This window comes from Mustelus asterias, unplaced genomic scaffold (assembly GCF_964213995.1).
Source record: "Mustelus asterias unplaced genomic scaffold, sMusAst1.hap1.1 HAP1_SCAFFOLD_3439, whole genome shotgun sequence".
In the NCBI taxonomy this organism is placed as follows: domain Eukaryota; kingdom Metazoa; phylum Chordata; class Chondrichthyes; order Carcharhiniformes; family Triakidae; genus Mustelus; species Mustelus asterias.
The window spans coordinates 13,626-33,326 of record NW_027593384.1 but is presented as its reverse complement, the minus strand read 5'-3'; the positions used below and the strand labels follow the sequence as shown (position 1 = coordinate 33,326).

The 19,701-nt window shown below is 53.6% G+C and overlaps 2 protein-coding genes across 2 annotated transcripts; both read left to right on the top strand.

Moving 5' to 3' along the window:
* Positions 1-1,409: 1,409 nt before the first annotated feature.
* Positions 1,410-13,383, top strand: LOC144490566 (inter-alpha-trypsin inhibitor heavy chain H6-like; the record flags this gene model as incomplete). Its single annotated transcript, XM_078208285.1, has 5 exons — positions 1,410-1,649; positions 3,125-4,186; positions 9,513-9,569; positions 10,635-10,688; positions 13,316-13,383. Coding segments are annotated over 5 exons (1,481 nt in total), but the record flags the coding sequence as incomplete, so codon positions are not given.
* Positions 13,384-13,614: 231 nt separating this feature from the next.
* On the top strand, positions 13,615-19,116 carry LOC144490565 (inter-alpha-trypsin inhibitor heavy chain H6-like; the record flags this gene model as incomplete). The annotated part of the gene is made up of 3 exons (XM_078208283.1): positions 13,615-13,984; positions 16,123-16,506; positions 18,471-19,116. Coding segments are annotated over 3 exons (1,002 nt in total), but the record flags the coding sequence as incomplete, so codon positions are not given.
* Between the last annotated feature and the right edge of the window lie 585 nt (positions 19,117-19,701).

Here is a 19,701-nt window from a genome sequence, read left to right as displayed (position 1 = left end):
GAGAGACGGGGAGAGGGGGAGGCGGGGAGAGGGGGAGGCGGGGAGAGGGGGAGGCGGGGAGAGGGGGAGAGGGGGAGACGGGGAGAGGGGGGACGGGGAGAGGGGGGACGGGGAGAGGGGGGACGGGGAGAGGGGGAGATGGGGAGAGGGGGAGAGGGAGAGACGGGGAGAGGGAGAGACGGGGAGAGGGAGAGACGGGGAGAGGGAGAGACGGGAGAGGGGGGAGGGGGAGTGGGGGAGACGGGGAGAGGGAGAGACAGGGAGAGACGGGGAGACGGGGAGAGGGAGAGAGGGGAGACAGGGAGATGGGGAGAGGGGAGACGGGGAGACGGGGAGAGGGAGTGACGGGGAGAGGGGGAGACGGGGAGACGGGGAGATGGGGAGAGGGAGAGACGGGTGAGGGAGAGACAGAGAGAGGGAGGGAGAGAGACAGAGACAGAAAGAGCGAGAGAAAGAGACAGAGACAGAGAGTGCGAGAGGGAGAGACAGAGAGAGACAGGGAGAGAGACAGAGAGGTTTAGGAAGAGAATTCGAGACCTAAGGGTCCCCCAGGCAACTGAAGGCACGGCCACCAATGGTGGAGCGATGGGAATCGGGGGATGCTCGAGAAGCCGGAATTGGAGGAGCGCAGAGATCTCGGAGTGTTGTGGAAGATTACAGAGATAGGGAGGTTTGTAGGGGCTGGAGGAGGTTGAAGAGACAGGGAGGATTGTCAGGAATGGAAGAGGTTATGGAGATAAGGAGGGTTTAAGGGGCTGTAGAATATTACACATACAAGGAAGGTTGTAGGGGCTGGAGGAAGTTACAGAGGTAGGGAGGGTTGTAGGGGCTGGAGGAGATTACGGAGATAGGGAGGGTTGTAGGGGCTGGAGGAAGTTACAGAGGTAGGGAGGGTTGTAGGGGCTGGAGGAGATTACGGAGATAGGGAGGGTTGTAGGGGCTGGAGGAGGTTATAGAGATAGGGAGGGTTGTAGGGGCTGGAGGAGGTTATAGAGATAGGGAAGGTTGTAGGGGCTGGAGGAGGTTATAGAGATAGGAAGGGTTGTAGGGGCTGGAGGAGGTTATAGAGATAGGGAAGGTTGTAGGGGCTGGAGGAGGTTATAGAGATAGGGAGGGTTGTAGGGGCTGGAGGAGGTTATAGAGATAGGGAGGGTTGTAGGGGCTGGGCAGGGTGCAGGGATAGGGAGGATTGTAGGGGCTGGAGGAGGTTACAGAGATAGGGAGGGCTGTAGGGGCTGGGGAGGCTGAAGGGATAGGGAGGGTTATAGGGGCTGGGGAGGGTGCAGGGATAGGGAGGGTTGTAAGGGCTGGGGAGGGTGCAGGGATAGGGAGGGTTGTAGGGGCTGGGGAGGGTTGTTGGGGCTGGGGAGGGTTGTTGGGGCTGGGGAGGGTTGTTGGGGCTGGGGAAGGTACAGGGATTGGTTCTGGAGTATATGGTTTTTCTATCATTGTTCTTTCTCTGGATGTTGTCTCACAGACGAAGGAAGCGATGAACACCATCCTGAGTGACCTCCGTACTGACGACTATTTCAACATTATCACCTTCTCGAATGTCATTGAGGTTTGGAAGGTGAACCAATCGATCCCAGCTACCAGACACAACGTGCAGAGTGCCAAGCAATATGTGAAGCAGATGGAAGCCTCTGGCTGTATGTCGACCCATTCTGCCTCATCCCCCTGAGGCAGCACTCAGTACCCAGCTAACCCTGCTTATCCTTCTCTCCATCCATTCGTATCTCTCTCTCTCTCTCTCTGTCTCTCTCTCTCTCTCTCTGTCTCTCTCTCTGTCTATCTCTCTCTCTGTCTATCTCTCTCTGTCTGTCACACTCTCTCTCTTCTGTCTCTCTCCCGCTGTGTCTCTCTGTCTCTCTCTCTCTCTGTCTCTCTCTCTCTCTGTCTCTCTCTCTCTGTCTGTCACACTCTCTCTCTTCTGTCTCTCTCTCTCCCGCTGTGTCTCTCTGTCTCTCTCTCTGTCTCTCTTCCTGCCTTTCACTGTTACTCTCTCATTTTGTCCCTCCATCGCTGTGTCTGTTTCTGTCTGTCTGACTTCCTCATGCTCTATCACTCTTGCCTGTTTCTCTCTATCTCAACATGGGCGTGGCTGATTGGCCATCATTTATTGCCCATCTCTCGGTGCCCTTGAGAAGGTGGTGGTGAGCTGCCTTCTTGACTCACTGCAGTCCATGTTCTGTGGGTTGACGCTCTCTGTCTCTCTCCCTCTCTGTCTCTCTCCCTCTCTCTCTGTCTCCCTCTCTTGGTCTCCATCTTCCTCTCTCTCTCTCTCTTGGTCTCCCTTTCTCTCTCTCTCTCTCTGACTCTCTCTTTCTCTCCCTCTCTCTATGTCTCTCGGTCTCCCTCTCTTAGTCTCCGTCTTCCTCTCTCTCTCTTGGTCTCCCTTTCTCTCTCTCGCTGTCTGTCTCTCTCTGGGTGAAATTTTCCAGTTGATGCGCTATCAATAAGGCGAAAGACTACCGGTGTGCCAATATAAGTGTAGGCTTTTATTCACAACAGAATCAGGAGCAGATCCCAACATATAACCAACCTGGACTGAACAAGGGGGAGGAGACAGCCACCTTTATACTAGGTGCTGAGGGGAGGACCCAAACTGGAAGGGGATGTGTCCAGGTATGACAAACACACACAACGGTGGTCCATATAGGACAAAGGCACAACTGAGGTCCACCACACCAGTCTTGCCCACCAAGGCAATCATAGCGGGCGGGACAGGATCATGCAAAGGTCTGTTGACTTGGGTGGGATTTTCCAGTCTTGGGGCAAGTGCCCTCTGTGTCTCTGTCTCTATATCGCTCTGTCTCTGTCGCGCTCTCTCTCTGTCTCTCTGTGTCTCTCTCTGTCTCTCTCTCTTTCCGTCTCTCTGTCTCTGTGTTTCTCTCTTTCCATCTCTCTCTCTCACTGTCTCTGTGTCTCTCTCTGCCTCTCTCTCTCTCTCTCTGTGTCTCTCTCTCTCTCTCTGTGTCTCTCTCTGCCTCTCTCTCTCTCTCTCTGTGTCTCTCTCTCTCTCTCTCTGCCTCTCTCTCTCTGCCTCTCTTTCTCTCTCTCTCTTTCCGTCTCTCTGTCTGTGTTTCTCTCTCAGCCATAAACATTGCCTCCTTCTCTCCCACAGGGACCGACATTAATGGAGCGCTGCTGGCAGCAGCTGAGTTGTTCGGTAAAGGTGGTTCCTGGGAGCCGGGCGTCCGGCGGGGAGAGGGGAGAAACAAGGTGCCGCTGGTTATATTCCTGACGGACGGGGAGCCGACCTCGGGGGTCACCTCGCCCAGTGCCATCATTAACAACGCCCGGGCGGCCATGGGAGGCTCACTGTCCCTCTTCTGCCTGGGCTTCGGTGACGATGTGGACTTCCCCTTGCTGCAGCGGCTCTCGCTCGACAACCGCGGAGTGGCGCGCCGCATCTACGAGGAGGCCGATGCCAGCCTCCAGCTCAAGGGCTTCTACGACGAGGTGGCCAGCCCGCTCCTCTTCGACGTCCAGCTGCAGTACCTGGACAACCGGGTGGAGGAGGTGACCCAGACCCTCTTCCCCGCCTTCTTCAATGGCTCGGAGCTGGTGGTGGCCGGGAGGCTGCGGGGCCCACCACAGCAGGCGCTGCGCGTGCGCCTGCAGGCCTCAGGCTCGGCCCAGGTCCTGGAGCTGGAGAACAGCATCCCGCTGAACGGCAGCCAGGCCGCTCTGCCCTGCCCGGGGCCGGCGCCCGGGGCCCGGGCCTTCGTCCAGAGGCTCTGGGCCTACCACACCATCCAGGAGCTGCTGCAGGCCCAGCTGAAGGTGGACGACGCAGCGGGCCGCAGGCTGCTGAGGGAAAAGGCCCTCGCCCTGTCGCTCAGATATAACTTTGTCACCCCGCTCACCTCCATGGTGGTCGTCAAGCCCGGCGTCGACGGAGAGGCTGCGACCCCGACGCCCGCCCGTCCCCCTCCGCCCTCCGCCACCCCCGCCTCAGCCCGGAGGCCCACCGCGTCGCCCGGAGACCCCCTCCCCACTTTGCCCACAGACAAGGCGGCTGCCACGCTCACCGCTCTCGATATGCCCGCCCCTCAGGCGACCCCGGGCCCACCCATGGCAGACTCTGCCCCGCCGGCGCCCACCGAGCTTCTCTCCCTCAGGAGCCCTCTCCAGCTGCAGGATGTGGAGAGCTCGCTTAGCACAACCATGCTGCAGTCCAGTAGTAAGTGAACCAAGAACGCCCGCGCGTGTACACGCCAACCATCGTGTAAGGGCACAGCCAATTGGTGGTGCTAAACCCCATTCCTCGCACCAGCCCCACCCTTGACCGCTGCAGGCATGGATGCCCAAACGATTCACCTCCCCCCTGTTGTCAAAAGTCTCACCAATCCTCTTGGCTCCCAAAATTGACACCATGCCCAAAGCTTTGGTAGCCACGGCTGAGGTGCGGTGGAGGGGAAGATTAGGGTGAGGGTTACCATCTTGTCCAAAAGTCCAGGTGGCCTGGTGGACACTCAAAGTCGCCACATTTGCGGCATCCGAAATAAAGAATAATCATAGAATAGAATCCTACAGTACAGAGGAGGCCATTCGGTCCATCGAGTCTGCACCGACCACAATCCTACCCAGGCCCTATCCCCATAACCTCATGCATTTCCCCTGCAACTCCCCCTGACACTAAGGGGCAATTTAGCATGGCCAATCCACCTAACCTGCACATCTGGGCTGTGGGAGGAAACCGGAGCACCCGGAGGAAACCCGCGCAGACACGGGAAGAGCATGCAAACTCCACAGAGGCAGTGACCCAAGCCGGGAACCGAACCCGGGTCCCTGGCGCTGTGAGGCAGCAGTGCTAACCACTGCGCCACCGTGCCACCAGAAAGAGGATTCCGGAAGGACTCAGCAGTTTTGGCAGCATCTGCAGAGAGAGCCACGCTGAATTCCCCCTTAGTGTTCAAAGATGTGCAGGTTAGGTAGATTGGCCATGCTAAATTGTCCCTTAATGTCCAAAGATGTGCAGGTTAGGTGGATTGACCATGCTAAATTGCCCCTTAATGTCCAAAGATGTGCAGGTTAGGTAGATTGGCCATGCTAAATTGTCCCTTAGTGTCCAAAGATGTGCAGGTTAAGTGGATTGGCCATGCTAAATTGTCCCTTAGTGTCCAAAGATGTGTAGGTTAGGTAGATTGGCCATGCTAAATTGTCCCTTAGTGTCCAAAGATGTGCAGGTTAAGTGGATTGGCCATGCTAAATTGTCCCTTAGTGTCCAAAGATGTGTAGGTTAGGTAGATTGGCCATGCTAAATTGTCCCTTAGTGTCCAAAGATGTGCAGGTTAAGTGGATTGGCCATGCTAAATTGTCCCTTAGTGTCCAAAGATGTGTAGGTTAGGTAGATTGGCCATGCTAAATTGTCCCTTAGTGTCCAAAGATGTGCAGGTTAAGTGGATTGGCCATGCTAAATTGCCCCTTAATGTCCAAAGATGTGCAGGTTAGGTAGATTGGCCATGCTGAATGCGTGGGGTTACGGCTGGGGTTTGGGCCTGATAAGATGCTCTCTTGGAGAGTCGGTGCAGATTCGATGGGCTGAATGACCTCCTTCCGCCATTGTCGGGATTCTATGGTTAACCAGCCTCAGGTAGTCGTGCAGAGAGAGCAGAGAACAGGTCCAGACACACGTAATCAAAAGCTTTGAGATCCCGAGGGGGTGCTGGGGGAGGGTGGTGGTGGTTTATCTTCGACAGGGTGGATGTGGAGATGATGTTTCCTCTTGTGGGAGAATCTAGAACCAGGAATGGGGACGGGGAGGTGGGATCACTGTCCAAAAGCAAGAGGGAGATGAGGAGGAATTTCTTCTCTCGGAGGGTGGTTAGTCTGGTGGAATTCCCCCTTCCCTCCCAAGACAGCAGTGGGAACACTGGAATTAGGAGCGGAAGTGGGCAAATTGAGCTCTTCGAGCCTGCTCCGTCATTCAATCAGATCATGGCTGACCTGGTCTCAAATCCACCTCCCCACCTGTTCCCCATACCCCTTTAACCCATTTTTAAAATCAGAAATATATCTATCTGCGTCAATGATTCAGACCCCACCGCGCTATGGGGCAGCGAGTTCCACAAATTCACCACCCTCTGTGAGAAGTAGTTCCTCCTCATCTCAGTTTTAAGTCTATCGCCTCTCAACCCATACCTGTGACCTCTTGTTCTAGATTGCCCCGTGAGAGGAAACATTTGGTCAACATTTTCTTTATCAATCCCTTTTAAAATTTTATATCCCTCGATCAGATCCCCTCTCATCCTTCGAAACTCCAGCCAGTACGAGCCCAAACTGTTTAATCTCTCCTCATGTGTCAACCCCTTCATCCCCGGAATCAATCTGGTGAACCTCTTCTGAACTGCCTCCAATGCCACCATATCCTTATTCAAATAAAGACACCAAAACTGGACACAATACAGCAGATGTGGTCTCACCAACACCCTATACAATTGCAACACTTCTCTACTTTTATGCACCAGTCCCTTTGCAATGAGGGTGGCACGGTGGGCACAGCGGTTAGCGCTGCTGCCTCACAGCGCCAGGGACCCGGGTTCGATTCCCATCTTGGGTCACTGTCTGTGCGGAGTCTGCACGTTCTCCCCGTGTCTGCGTGGGTTTCCTCCGGGTGCTCCGGTTTCCTCCCACAGTCCGAAAGACGTGCTGGTTGGGTGCATTGGCCATGCTAAATTCTCCCTCAGTGTCCCCGAACAGGCGCCGGAGTGTGGAGACAAAAAAATTTCACAGTAACTTCATTGCAGTGTTAATGTAAGCCTACTTGTGATACTAATAAATAAATTTTAACTTTATTCATGTTTTTGTCTAGTTGCCCCTAAAACGCCACAGTCGTACCTGCTCCCACCACCTCCCCGGCAGCGCGTTCCAGACATTGACCACCCTCTGTGTAAAAGGGTAGGAGGGCCATTCCCCCCCCACCTCTCAAGTGCTGCACTCCCATTCTGTATGACCTGACTCTCTCCCCAAATCTACTTTCCTGCACAGTGGTTAGCACTGCTGCCTCACAGCACCAGGGACCCGGGTTCGATTCCCGGCTTGGGTCACTGTCTGTGTGGAGTTTGCATGTTCGGGTGGCACGGTAGCACAGTGGTTAGCACTGCTGCCTCACAGCTCCAGGGACCTGGGTTCGATTCCCGGCTCGGGTCACTGTCTGTGTGGAGTTTGCACATTCTCCTCGTGTCTGCGTGGGTTTCCTCCGGGTGCTCCGGTTTCCTCCCACAGTCCAAAGATGTGCGGGTTAGGTTGATTGGCCATGCTAAAAATTGCCTTAGTGTCCTGAGATGCGTAGGTTAGAGGGATTAGTTGGTAAATATGTGGGGATATGGGGGGAGGGCCTGGGTGGGATTGTGGTCGGTGCAGACTCGATGGGCTGAATGGCCTCTTTCTGTGCTGCAGGGTTTCTAAGATTCTTCTAAGGTTCTCCCCGTGTCTGCGTGGGTTTCCTCCGGGTGCTCCGGTTTCCTCCCACAGCCTGAAAGACGCGCTGGTTAGGGTGCATTGGCCGTGCTAAATTCTCTCTCAGTGTAACCCGAACAGGGGTGTGGCGACTGGGGGATTTTCACAGTAACTTCATTGCCGTGTTAATGTAAGCCTACTTGTGACACTAATAAATAAACGTAACTCAACTTAATGAATGCCAACATCCCATTTGCCTTTTTGATTGCACGCTGGGGGCTATGGCTCATTACATTCAAGGCCCGGGTTGGGCAGATTTCTGATCGACAAGGGAGGAGTCGAGGGTTATGTGAGAGAGGGGAACAGACAGGAAAGTGGAGTTGAGGCCCCAATCAGATCAGACACAATTTTATAGATTGGGAGAGCAGACGGGAAGGGCAATGGAAAGATTCAATTGTAAATTTCCAAAGGGGACTGGGTTCTAAGGGCTACAGAGAGAAGGGTATCAGGTGGCCGTGGAATTAAGTGATCCTCTCTCTTATGGCACCATGGGTTGAATTGCCTCCTTCTGTGCAATAGTTTGCCTCCAAATCCATGCCCGCTCACTGAGGGTGGCACAGTGGCAAGCACTGCTGCCTCACAACACCAGGGACCCGGGTTCGATTCCCGGCTTGGGTCACTGTCTGTGCGGAGTCTGCACATTCTCCCCGTGTCTGCGTGGGTTTCCTCTGGTTTCCGTCCACAGTCCGAAAGACGTGCTGGTTGGGTGCATTGGTCATGCTAAATTCTCCCTCAGTGTCCCCGAACAGGCGCCGGAGTGTGGGGGCGACTAGGGGATTTTCACAGTAATTTCATTGCATTGTTAATGTAAGCCTACTTGTGACAATAATAAATAAATAAAATTGTCAACAGTCTCTCATGTGGAACTTTGCCAAAAGCCTTCAGGAAGTTCGCCGAACTAATGTTCGCCCAGTACTAGGATGGTGACGGGTGGCCAAGATTCATTTTGATGTTTTTTTCTTCTCTCTCTTTGTAATTATATTCTCTGTGGAATCTCGGAACATCTGGATGTTCATCATTGTTTCATTCCCAACAGATTTGCTTGTCCAATCAATGCCGCTGCTCGATTATTATGGTAAGCAAAGGTGAGGGGAGTGCGCCATCAGTAAGCCGACTCGGTGAAGAGGTATCAGTCTCCAGGGGCATCATGGTGGGGGTTAGGTCAGGAAAGGCAACCGGGGAAAGGCAGCAATGGTGCAAAAGAATTGACATCCTTCTCCGACAGTAGCCAATCAAATTGAATAGCATGCTCCTTCACTCGTCTGTGACAGGCCAGATCAACCTGTACTCAGCCTGCCCATGCCCACGAAACCCAAACCAAAATGGCCACTGTTCTGTGCGATTCCGTGATCGGGCAGCACTTGCGGAGCAATCCTAAGTGTGCTGATGGTTACACTAGTGATGGATTTATGACCATTGGCAATGTGGCTCATTTATACTCACTCAAGACATGGTTCAATCTGAATTTAGATTCTGAAATAAACCCTTTGTGAGAGGAGAGGCTCGCCTGATTTATTTTTGGCTTCCTCCTGTGGTCCTGTGGGACCAGGTCAATGAACTGGTAAACCACAAAACCTAGAGCACAGCTCTGGGGTACCTGCCTTGAATCCCACCACGGGAGATAGTTTCAATGAAACAAAATCATCCTGTGGCAGGCACGGGTGAGCTGAACAAGAAAATTTGAAAATAAATTTATGCACGCTCGAGGTGCCCTGGATTCATACACTGGGGAATATGTCCTCTGCAAAGAAAAGGAATGTGTCCAAGCCTCGCGCCCTTTTTCGTTTGAACTTCCCCGAGAGGTTGAGAAGCCAATAGTTCCCTGTTGTTTCCCCCCCCGCCACTCCCAACACAAGGTGAGACTTGGGCCAATCAGAGCTGACATTTCTCCTGCAGCAAGCCATGCAGCAATCCTCTGAAGTTTGGCATTCTTGTGTGTGTCCTGATGAGTGCAAGGGGGGAAACTTCAGTGACAACTGTCGCCTTTCAGCAAACATCAGCACTGCCCAGCGACGATTGTGAGCTTAATTTGGGTCATCTTGTTTCAGAAGCTGAAGTGGGTTTCGATGAGGACTGGGACACGCTCGACACTGAAGAGGATTGGGGTGAGAGCAAATTGATGGGCAATAACTTTGCATGAGCGTGACCTTTCACTCCCCACCCCACCCCCCACCGTCCGCACCCCCCTCCCCCCCCCCCACCCCCCACCGTCCGCACCCCCCTCCCCCCCCCCCCCCCCCACCCCCGCCCCCCCCGCAAATGACCCTGATTTGTTGACGGGTCCAAGCTGGTGGGCTGGCAGTTTCGCACCATTGCATGGTGCAAGTTCCGAGGTGGGGTTTGTCTGGGCAATCGCGACAGCACTCAACAGGACGTATTGGATCAAATTAGGATCTGATTCTCATCAACCTCCCTACTTCGGCCACCAGGGGAGAGTTTGGGTTCTCACAAGGGTGATGAGATGCTCTTACCCTGGTGATGGTAACAGCATATTAACTAAACAGTGTAGAGGGAGCTTTACTCTGTCTCTAACCCCGTGCTGCGCCTGTCCTGGGAGTGTTTGATGGGGACAGTGTAGAGGGAGCTTTACTCTGTATCTAACCCCGTGCTGTACCTGTCCTGGGAGTGTTTGATGGGGACAGTGTAGAGGGAGCTTTACTCTGTATCTAACCCCGTGCTGTACCTGTCCTGGGAGTGTTTGATGGGGACAGTGTAGAGGGAGCTTTACTCTGTCTCTAACCCCGTGCTGCGCCTGTCCTGGGAGTGTTTGATGGGGACAGTGTAGAGGGAGCTTTACTCTGTATCTAACCCCGCGTTATACCTGTCCTGGGAGTGTTTGATGGGGGCAGTGTAGAGGGAGCTTTACTCTGTATCTAACCCCGTGCTGTACCTGTCCTGGGAGTGTTTGATGGGGACAGTGTCGAGGGAGCTTTACTCTGTATCTAACCCCGTGCTGTACCTGTCCTGGGAGAGTTTGATGGGGACAGTGTAGAGGGAGCTTTACTCTGTATCTAACCCCGTGCTGTTCCTGTCCTGGGAGTGTTTGATGGGGACAGTGTAGAGGGAGCTTTACTCTGTACCTAACTCTGTGCTGTCTCTGTCCAATGACTGAAAGAAAAGGGGGATTTTGGCATGTTTCAAAATATGTGACATTCTTCTCACATTGGCAGACTACACATCGGGAGAAATAGCATACGGTGTCCCAGGACCATACCTTTTCTCTGGTAAGTTTGAACTGGAGAGTGCAATAAATTGCGTGGGGAGCGCGTTGGGATGCAGTGGAAAAGAACAGGGTGATAAGGACATGTATTCTTTTGATTTTAACACCAAACACAGAACAACTAATCCCCAAACCAACAACTAGGCCCCAAACCAACAACTAGGCCCCACCCAACAACCCGGCCCCTTACCAAAAACCAGGCCCCAAGCCAACAACCAGGCCACACACCAACAATTATGCCCCAAACCAATACCCAGACCCCAACCCACAACTGGGGCCACACATCAACAATTTGGCATCGAATTGGCAAGTAGCTCCCAACCAAAATCAACAACTAGGTCCTGAATGGACAACTAGGCCCCAACCAATAACTGGGCGTCAGCCAACAACTAGGCCTCAAAGCAACAACCAGAACCTAAACCAACACCTAGGCCTCAAATGAACAACTATGTTCCGAATCAACAGCTAAGGCCCAACTAATAACTGGACGTCAGCCAACAAATAGGCCCCAAACCAACAATGAGGTCCCAAACCAACAGCTATGCCCCAAACAAATATCTAGACCCCCAACCTACATCTGGGGCCACACATCAACACTAGGCTCCGAATTGACAATTAGGCCCCAACCAAAAACTAGGCCTCAAATCAACAACTAGACCTCGGATCGACAACTAGGCCCCGAATTGATAACTGGGCCCCAACCAACAACAAGGCCCAAAACCAACAATTAGGCCCCACCCAGGCGGAGAGCAATGGATCCCTTCTCCCATCCTTGTTGCCAGGGTTACCGCCCAATTGGACACCGTTCCTGGAGGCTTTGTCATCCCTCCAAGTGGCACGACCTGAGGGACAGCCATTTTGTGGCACCCTCCCCATCGCCAATATGTCCTGCAGGTCTGCGTGTAGGGATACATCCAAAAGAGCCAAGGAAGGTCAGGCGCACTAGTTTTCCTGTGACGATGTCCCCTCTACACCGGAGTTTCACTCGGACGGGTGCTTCCTGGAGGCTCTGAGACACTCCTGCCTGCTTGGCTACCTGAGGAGTTATTAGCGTAGGCAGGGCAGGCGGTAGGGTTTCCAGCTCTGTTAAACATTAAACCCAATGGCTTCACCAAATGAGTTCATTGCCTAATGCTCCAGCCCAATTTTTAACTCTCATTTCCGATACTTCTATACATCTGGGAAGGGACATGCTCAATGAAGCTTTTTCTGTCAGAGGGCAGCGCCCCGGAGATTGACGTTCAATTCCAGAAGATTCCAAGTCCCTCCTGAGCGGCTGACAATACAAAAAGGCAGCAGCCATCCTGTAGGCCCAAGGTTTTCAGTCATTTCCAGAGAGTTTGGTGCAGGAAACCCATCCACCGCTATTCCCTGTAAGTGCGTTCATGATTTGTCAATGACAACACATGGTGCCAAACTGTGTACAGCAAGATCCCACAAAGAATATTGTCATCCAATCATCTGTCCTTCATTTTAAGTTATGGTGCAGGAGGGATAAATATTAGCCCAACACCACGGCGGACATAAACTCCCACCTGCCTCAGGTCTTCTGACAGAGCCTCTCATATCCATCTCAGTAATGAACTTCCAAATTCAGTCCTGACCCTCCGACAGTGCGGCGCTCCCTCAGCACTGACCCTCCCACAGTGCGGCACTCCCTCAGCACTGACCCTCCCACAGTGCGGCGCTCCCTCAGCACTGACCCTCCCACAGTGCGGCGCTCCCTCAGCACTGACCCTCCCACAGTGCGGCACTCCCTCAGCACTGACCCTCCCACAGTGCGGCGCTCCCTCAGCACTGACCCTCCCACAGTGTGGCGCTCCCTCAGCACTGACCCTCCGACAGTGCGGCGCTCCCTCAGCACTGACCCTCCGACAGTGCGGCGCTCCCTCAGCACTGACCCTCCCACAGGGCGGCGCTCCCTCAGCACTGACCCTCCCACAGTGCGGCGCTCCCTCAGCACTGACCCTCCCACAGTGCGGCGCTCCCTCAGCACTGACCCTCCCACAGTGCGGCGCTCCCTCAGCACTGACCCTCCCACAGTGCGGCGCTCCCTCAGCACTGACCCTCCCACAGTGCGGCGCTCCCTCAGCACTGACCCTCCCACAGTGCGGCGCTCCCTCAGCACTGACCCTCCCACAGTGCGGCGCTCCCTCAGCACTGACCCTCCCACAGTGCGGCGCTCCCTCAGCACTGACCCTCCCACAGTGCGGCACTCCCTCAGCACTGACCCTCCCACAGTGCGGCGCTCCCTCAGCACTGACCCTCCCACAGTGCGGCGCTCCCTCAGCACTGACCCTCCCACAGTGCGGCGCTCCCTCAGCACGGACCCTCCCACAGTGTGGCGCTCCCTCAGCACTGACCCTCCCACAGTGCGGCGCTCCCTCAGCACTGACCCTCCCACAGTGCAGCGCTCCCTCAGCACTGAGTCTGTAGGGAGTATCAAGTCTGGATTAATGGACTGGGATTTATGGGATGAGGGCTCCAAGCAATGGCGAGATTAATGGTGCCATGTCTGCACAGACATAATGACCCAACTCCATGGTCATTGAATCGTGAGGCTACACAGGACAGGAATGTATAATTTTACTCTCATCCAGAAATGATTATAAACGGGGGTAATTCACACAGGAATATTGGTCATGTTGATCGTGGAGGTGGAACATCCTTCACGACCTTACGATCATGCAATTCGATAAAAGTATTCTTTCAAATGTGTCTCACTCTCTCTCTGCATCTCTCTCTCTCTCTCTGCGTCTCTCTCTCTCTCTCTGTCTGTCTGTCTCACTCTCTCTCTGTGTCTCACTCTCTCCCTCTGGCACTCTCTCCCTCCCTCCCTCTCTCTCTCTGTCTCTCTTTCTGTGTCTCTCTCTCTGTGTCTCTCTCTCTGTGTCTCTCTCTCTCTGTGTCTCTCTCTGTCTCTCTCTCTCTCTCTGTCTCTCTCTCTCTCTCTGTCTCTCTCTCTCTCTCTGTCTCTCTCTCTCTGTCTCTCTCTCTCTCTCTGTGTCTCTCTCTCTCTCTCTGTGTCTCTCTCTCTCTCTCTGTGTGTCTCTCTCTCTTTCTGTGTGTCTCTCTCTCTCTCTCTGTGTCTCTCTGTGTCTCTCTGTGTCTCTCTGTGTCTCTCTGTGTCTCTCTCTGTGTCTCTCTCTGTGTCTCTCTCTGTGTCTCTGTGTCTCTATCTATCAGTGGATGGCGATCCTCACTTTGTCATCAAGATCCCACACTCGAACGAGACGATTTGCTTCACGGTGGACGGGCATGCGGAGGACACCCTGCGTCTGATTGAGGACCCGCTCTCAGGTACAGGGGGCACTTACCTGTCTGGGGGCTGAGAGGCCATTCAGGGATCGGGGCAACGGTGGAGATATGGAGTAAGATCAATGCTCAGACAAGATCTCATTGGGTGGTAGAACAGGATCACGAGAGGGGCTGAATGGCCTCCTCCTGTTCCTGTGTAACAGGCTCGAGAGGGGCTGAATGGCCTCCTCCGATTCTAATGCTGCTATGTTCCCCCCTCCCCAGATCCTTCTATTTCTTTCTCCCTGTTTATCCAGCTTCCCCCCTTAAACATATCGACACGATTCACCTCAACCACTCCCTGTGGGAGCGACTTCCACACTCTCCCCTCTCTGGGGAGAGAGCTTTTTCCTCAATTCCCCTCCCGCTCATTGGATTATTCTTCTTTGCTTCATTGGTGGCCGGGCCCAGCATTTACCCCCATCCCTATTTGCCCCCTCAAGAAGGTGGTGAGTGAGCCGCCATCTTGAACCCGCTGCAGTCCCATGTGGTGTAGGTACACCCATAGCACTGTTAGGGAGGGAGTTCCAGGATTTTGACCCAGTCACAGTGAAGGAACGGCCGATATATTTCCAAGTTGTGATGGTGAGTGTGGGCGTGTGTGAGGGTGGGGGGGTGGGGGCGGGGGGGGGGGGGAGAACTTGCAGGCGTTGGGTGTTCCCCATGGCGTCTGCAGCCCTTGTCCTTCTAGGGGGGTAGAGGTGGTGGGTTTGGGCGGCGCTGTGGAAGGAGCCTTGGCGAGTCGCTGCGGTGCATCTTGTAGACGGTACACACTGCTGCCACTGTGCGTCGGTGGTGGAGGGAGTGAGTGTTGAGGGTGGGGGGGTTAGCGTGTCGATCGAGCGGGGGGGGGGGGGGGGGGGGCGGCTGCTTTGTCCCGGATGGTGTCGAGCTTCTCGAGTGTTGTCGGAGCCGCGCTCATCCAGGCGAGTGGGAGAGTATTCCATCACACTCCTGACTTGTGCCTTGTAGATGGTGGACAGGCTTTGGGGGGAGTCAGGAGGTGAGTTACTCTCCGCAGGATTCCCAGCCTCTGACCTGCTCTGGGAGCCACAGTATTTATATGGCTGGGTCCAGTTCAGTTTCTGCTCAATGGTAACCCCCCAGAGGAAGCTGAATTCAATGAATAAATCTGTAATTGAGAACTCCTCTCTTGGTGTCCCTAATTGCTCCTTTGAACTGAGTGTCTGGCTGGGGCCAACTTCAGAGTGCGGGTAAGAGTCGAACGCATTGCGTGTGTCGGGGATCTGGAGTCACATGCAGGCCAGAGCGGGGTAAGGACTTGAATCACTGTGTGGAGGCTGCACATTCTCCCCATGTCTGCGTGGGTTTCCTCCGGTTGCCTCCCACAGTCCAAAGATGTGCGGGTTAGGTGCATTGGCCATGCTAAATTATCCCTTCACGTCAGGGGGATTAGCAGGGTAAATGTGTGGGGTTGTGAGAATAGGGCCTGGGTGGGATCGCGGTACAGACTCGATGGGCCGAATGGCCTCCCTCTGTACTGTAAGGATTCTATGATTCTTTAATTCTATGACTGCTGATTTCCCGATTGGGGCATTAGTGAACCAGGCGGGTTTTTATGATGACCGGTGATGGTTTTAGAGTCACCCTCATCCACGGCCTGTTGCTGCACTGTAGGGATTCTATTTATTCTATTTGATCTTTGGAGTGTGGGAGGAAACCGGAGCACCCGGAGGAAACCCATGCAGACACGGGGAGAACGTGCAAACTCCACACAGACAGTGACCCGAGCCGGGAATCGAACCCGGGTCCCTGGCGCTGTGAGGCAGCAGTGCTAACCACTGTGCCACCGTGCCACCCAGAGAAGGGAGATGAGGAGAATTTTATTGTTGACGCACAAGTTGTGATCTGGAAGGCACTGCCCGAGAGGGCGGTGGGAGCAGATTCACCCTCGGAAAAGGAGGGGAATTGGAGAATTATTCGATGGCGAAGAATTTGCAGGGATTAGGGAATGGAAAGGGCCGGGAGGCGGAAAAGGAGGTGGGGGGACGAACTGGATAGTGATTTTGAAGGGGCCAGCACAGGCACTTGGGGCTGAGTGGCCTCCTGCTCCGTGCTGTGAGGGGCCGCGGCGCCAGAACGGGGTTTAACTTTCTGTCCCGCTCGTTGCCGTTTCCCAGGAATCACGGTGGACGGCCACTTGGTGGGAGCACCAGTCAATCCGGAGCACGTGGACCGCCCTCGGAACTTCTTCGATTGGATCTCGGTGCGGGTGGCGGGGTCAGGGGTCGGAGGCTCCACGGTCAACATCAGTCGGGACGGCGTCACCCTGGCCGGGGAGGCCAGGCTCGACATCCCCTGGGAGCCCCGCTCTGTCACCAGCAGGCCCGGCCTCAAGCTGGCCGTCTCGCGAGGGGCTGGCGCCAGCGTGACGCTCGGGGGAAAGACCCACTTCCTGATCCTTCTCCACCGCTACACTCACCCCTCCCCGCTACAGCTCAACCATCTCGGTTTCTATGTTGTGAAGAGTGATGGACTCTCCCGGGAGCTCCGAGGGTTGCTCGGTGAGTAATAGCTCTTTAATAATCACAATTAAGCTTCAGTCTGCAACACACGACACCCCGAATATCTGTTATTCTATATATAAACCACCCCGAACCCCTCGATTAGATTCCAGTCTGTAACTCACTCCCGGGAATCTGTTATTCTATATATAAACCACCCCGAACCCCTCGATTAGATTCCAGTCTGTAACTCACTCCCGGGTATCTGTTATTCTATATATAAACCTCCCGATCCCCTCAATTAGATTCCAGTCTGTAACTCCCGGGTATCTGTTATTCTATATATAAACCCCCCCGAACCCCTCGATTAGATTCCAGTCTGTAACTCACTCCCGGGTATCTGTTATTCTATATATAAACCACCCCGAACCCCTCGATTAGATTCCAGTCTGTAACTCCCGGGTATCTGTTATTCTATATATAAACCACCCCGAACCCCTCGATTAGATTCCAGTCTGTAACTCCCGGGTATCTGTTATTCTATATATAAACCCCCCCGAACCCCTCGATTAGATTCCAGTCTGTAACTCACTCCCGGGTATCTGTTATTCTATATATAAACCACCCTGAACCCCTCGATTAGATTCCAGTCTGTAACTAACTCCCGGGTATCTGTTATTCTATATATAAACCCCCGCGAACCCCTCGATTAGATTCCAGTCTGTAACTCACTCCCGGGTATCAGTTATTCTATATATAAACCACCCCGAACCCCTCGATTAGATTCCAGTCTGTAACTCACTCCCGGGTATCTGTTATTCTATATATAAACCATACCGAACCCCTCGATTAGATTCCAGTCTGTAACTCACTCCCGGGTATCTGTTATTCTATATATAAACCCCCCCGAACCCCTCGATTAGATTCCAGTCTGTAACTCACTCCCGGGTATCTGTTATTCTATATATAAACCACCCCGAACCCCTCGATTAGATTCCAGTCTGTAACTCACTCCCGGGTATCTGTTATTCTATATATAAACCACCCCGAACCCCTCGATTAGATTCCGGTCTGTAACTCACTCCCGGGTATCTGTTATTCTATATATAAACCACCCTGAACCCCTCGATTAGATTCCAGTCTGTAACTCACTCCCGGGTATCTGTTATTCTATATATAAACCCCCCCGAACCCCTCGATTAGATTCCAGTCTGTAACTCACTCCCGGGTATCTGTTATTCTATATATAAACCACCCCGGACCCCTCGATTAGATTCCAGTCTATAACTCACTCCCGGGTATCTGTTATTCTATATATAAACCACCCCGAACCCCTCGATTAGATTCCAGTCTGTAACTCACTCCCGGGTATCTGTTATTCTCTATATAAACCACCCCGAACACCTCGATTAGATTCCAGTCTGTAACTCACTCCCAGGTATCTGTTATTCTCTATATAAACCACCCCGAACACCTCGATTAGATTCCAGTCTGTAACTCGCTCCCGGGTATCTGTTATTCTATATATAAACCACCCCGAACCCCTCGATTAGATTCCAGTCTGTAACTCACCCCCGGGTATCTGTTATTCTATATATAAACCACCCCGAACCCCTCGATTAGATTCCGGTCTGTAACTCACTCCCGGGTATCTGTTATTCTATATATAAACCACCCCGAACCCCTCGATTAGATTCCGGTCTGTAACTCACTCCCGGGTATCTGTTATTCTATATATAAACCACCCCGAACCCCTCGATTATATTCCAGTCTGTAACTCGCTCCCGGGTATCTGTTATTCTATATATAAACCACCCCGAACCCCTCGATTAGATTCCGGTCTGTAACTCACTCCCGGGTATCTGTTATTCTATATATAAACCACCCTGAACCCCTCGATTAGATTCCAGTCTGTAACTCGCTCCCGGGTATCTGTTATTCTATATATAAACCCCCCCAAACCCCTCGATTAGATTACAGTGTGTAACTCACTCCCGGGTATCCTGGGGATGCTTTTGTTTCAGGTCAATTCCAGCGTGCCGATATTCAACTGCAGAGGCCGTCACTTGCTGGAAAAGGCCAGGAACCGGAAGAGGCTGAGCTGTGGCGTGGGAGTCAGAAGGTCGCTGTGTCCCTAGTGACCAAGACGGTGAAGGACTCTCTCTCGCCTGCTCACGAGGCGCCCTGCTGGTTGGTGCGCCGTGAAGACATCGAGCGCCTGATGGACGCTGCCTATGTGGACTATGTTGTCCCACAGAATCGCGGCGCCTGAGTGTGCATCCTCCGGCTCTCTCTGAATCAGGGCAGGGCGCTTCTCCACGACGAGGCCTCTTCACTATTCGCACTGCTAACACGCCTAGAACATCGTGATGCATGCAAAATGGCCGCCAGCACAGGGTCAAAGGGCAGTGCTGAGGCCCGCCAGTTACTTCAAGCGACTTTTCTGAAGCCTTTTTAATCTTGTTGCTGTTTGAGCTTCATGGCTCCCTTGCCAAGTCTGGCCTGAGCTAGCGATTCAATAGTATTTTCAGCCCCAGAACCAGGCCATTCGGCCCCTCTGCTCCACGCCGGTGATCCTGCCCCACACCAGCCTCCCCCCACCCATTATCCTATCCTTCCTAGCCCCCTTATCCTCCTATTCCTTTCTCTCCCATGTGTTTATCCAGCTTCCCCCCCCCTTAAAAACATCGACACGATTCACCTCAACCACTCCCCGTGGGAGCGACTTCCACACTCTCCCCACTCTCTGGGGAAAAAGCTTCCTCCTCAATTCACCCCCATTGGATTTATTAGTGAGTGTCTGAGATTGATGGCTCCCCTAGTTCTGATATCTCCCCCCCGCCTCCACCCCCCCCCAACCCCTCCCACAAACACACGTCCACACACACGCAAACAGAAAATGCTGGAAAATCTCAGCAAGTCTGACAGCATCTGTGAGGAGAGAATAGGGCCAATGTTTTGAATCTGGACGACCCTTCGTCAGAGTTGAGAGGAAAGAGAGTCAGCAGAGATTCAAACCATGAGGGGAGGGAGGGGTGGTGGGATTGGACAAAGGGGATGTTGGCCTGGAGAAGTGGGGGCTGGGAGGGGGCGGAGGGGAGGGCGAGAGTTAATGCGCTGAAGTTGTTGAACTCAATGTTCAGTCCGGAAGGCTGCAAAGTGCCCAATTGGAAGAGGAGGTGCTGCTCCTCCAGTTTGCGTTGGGGTTCGCTAGAATATTGCAAAAGGCCAAGGACGGTCTTGAGAACAGGGGGG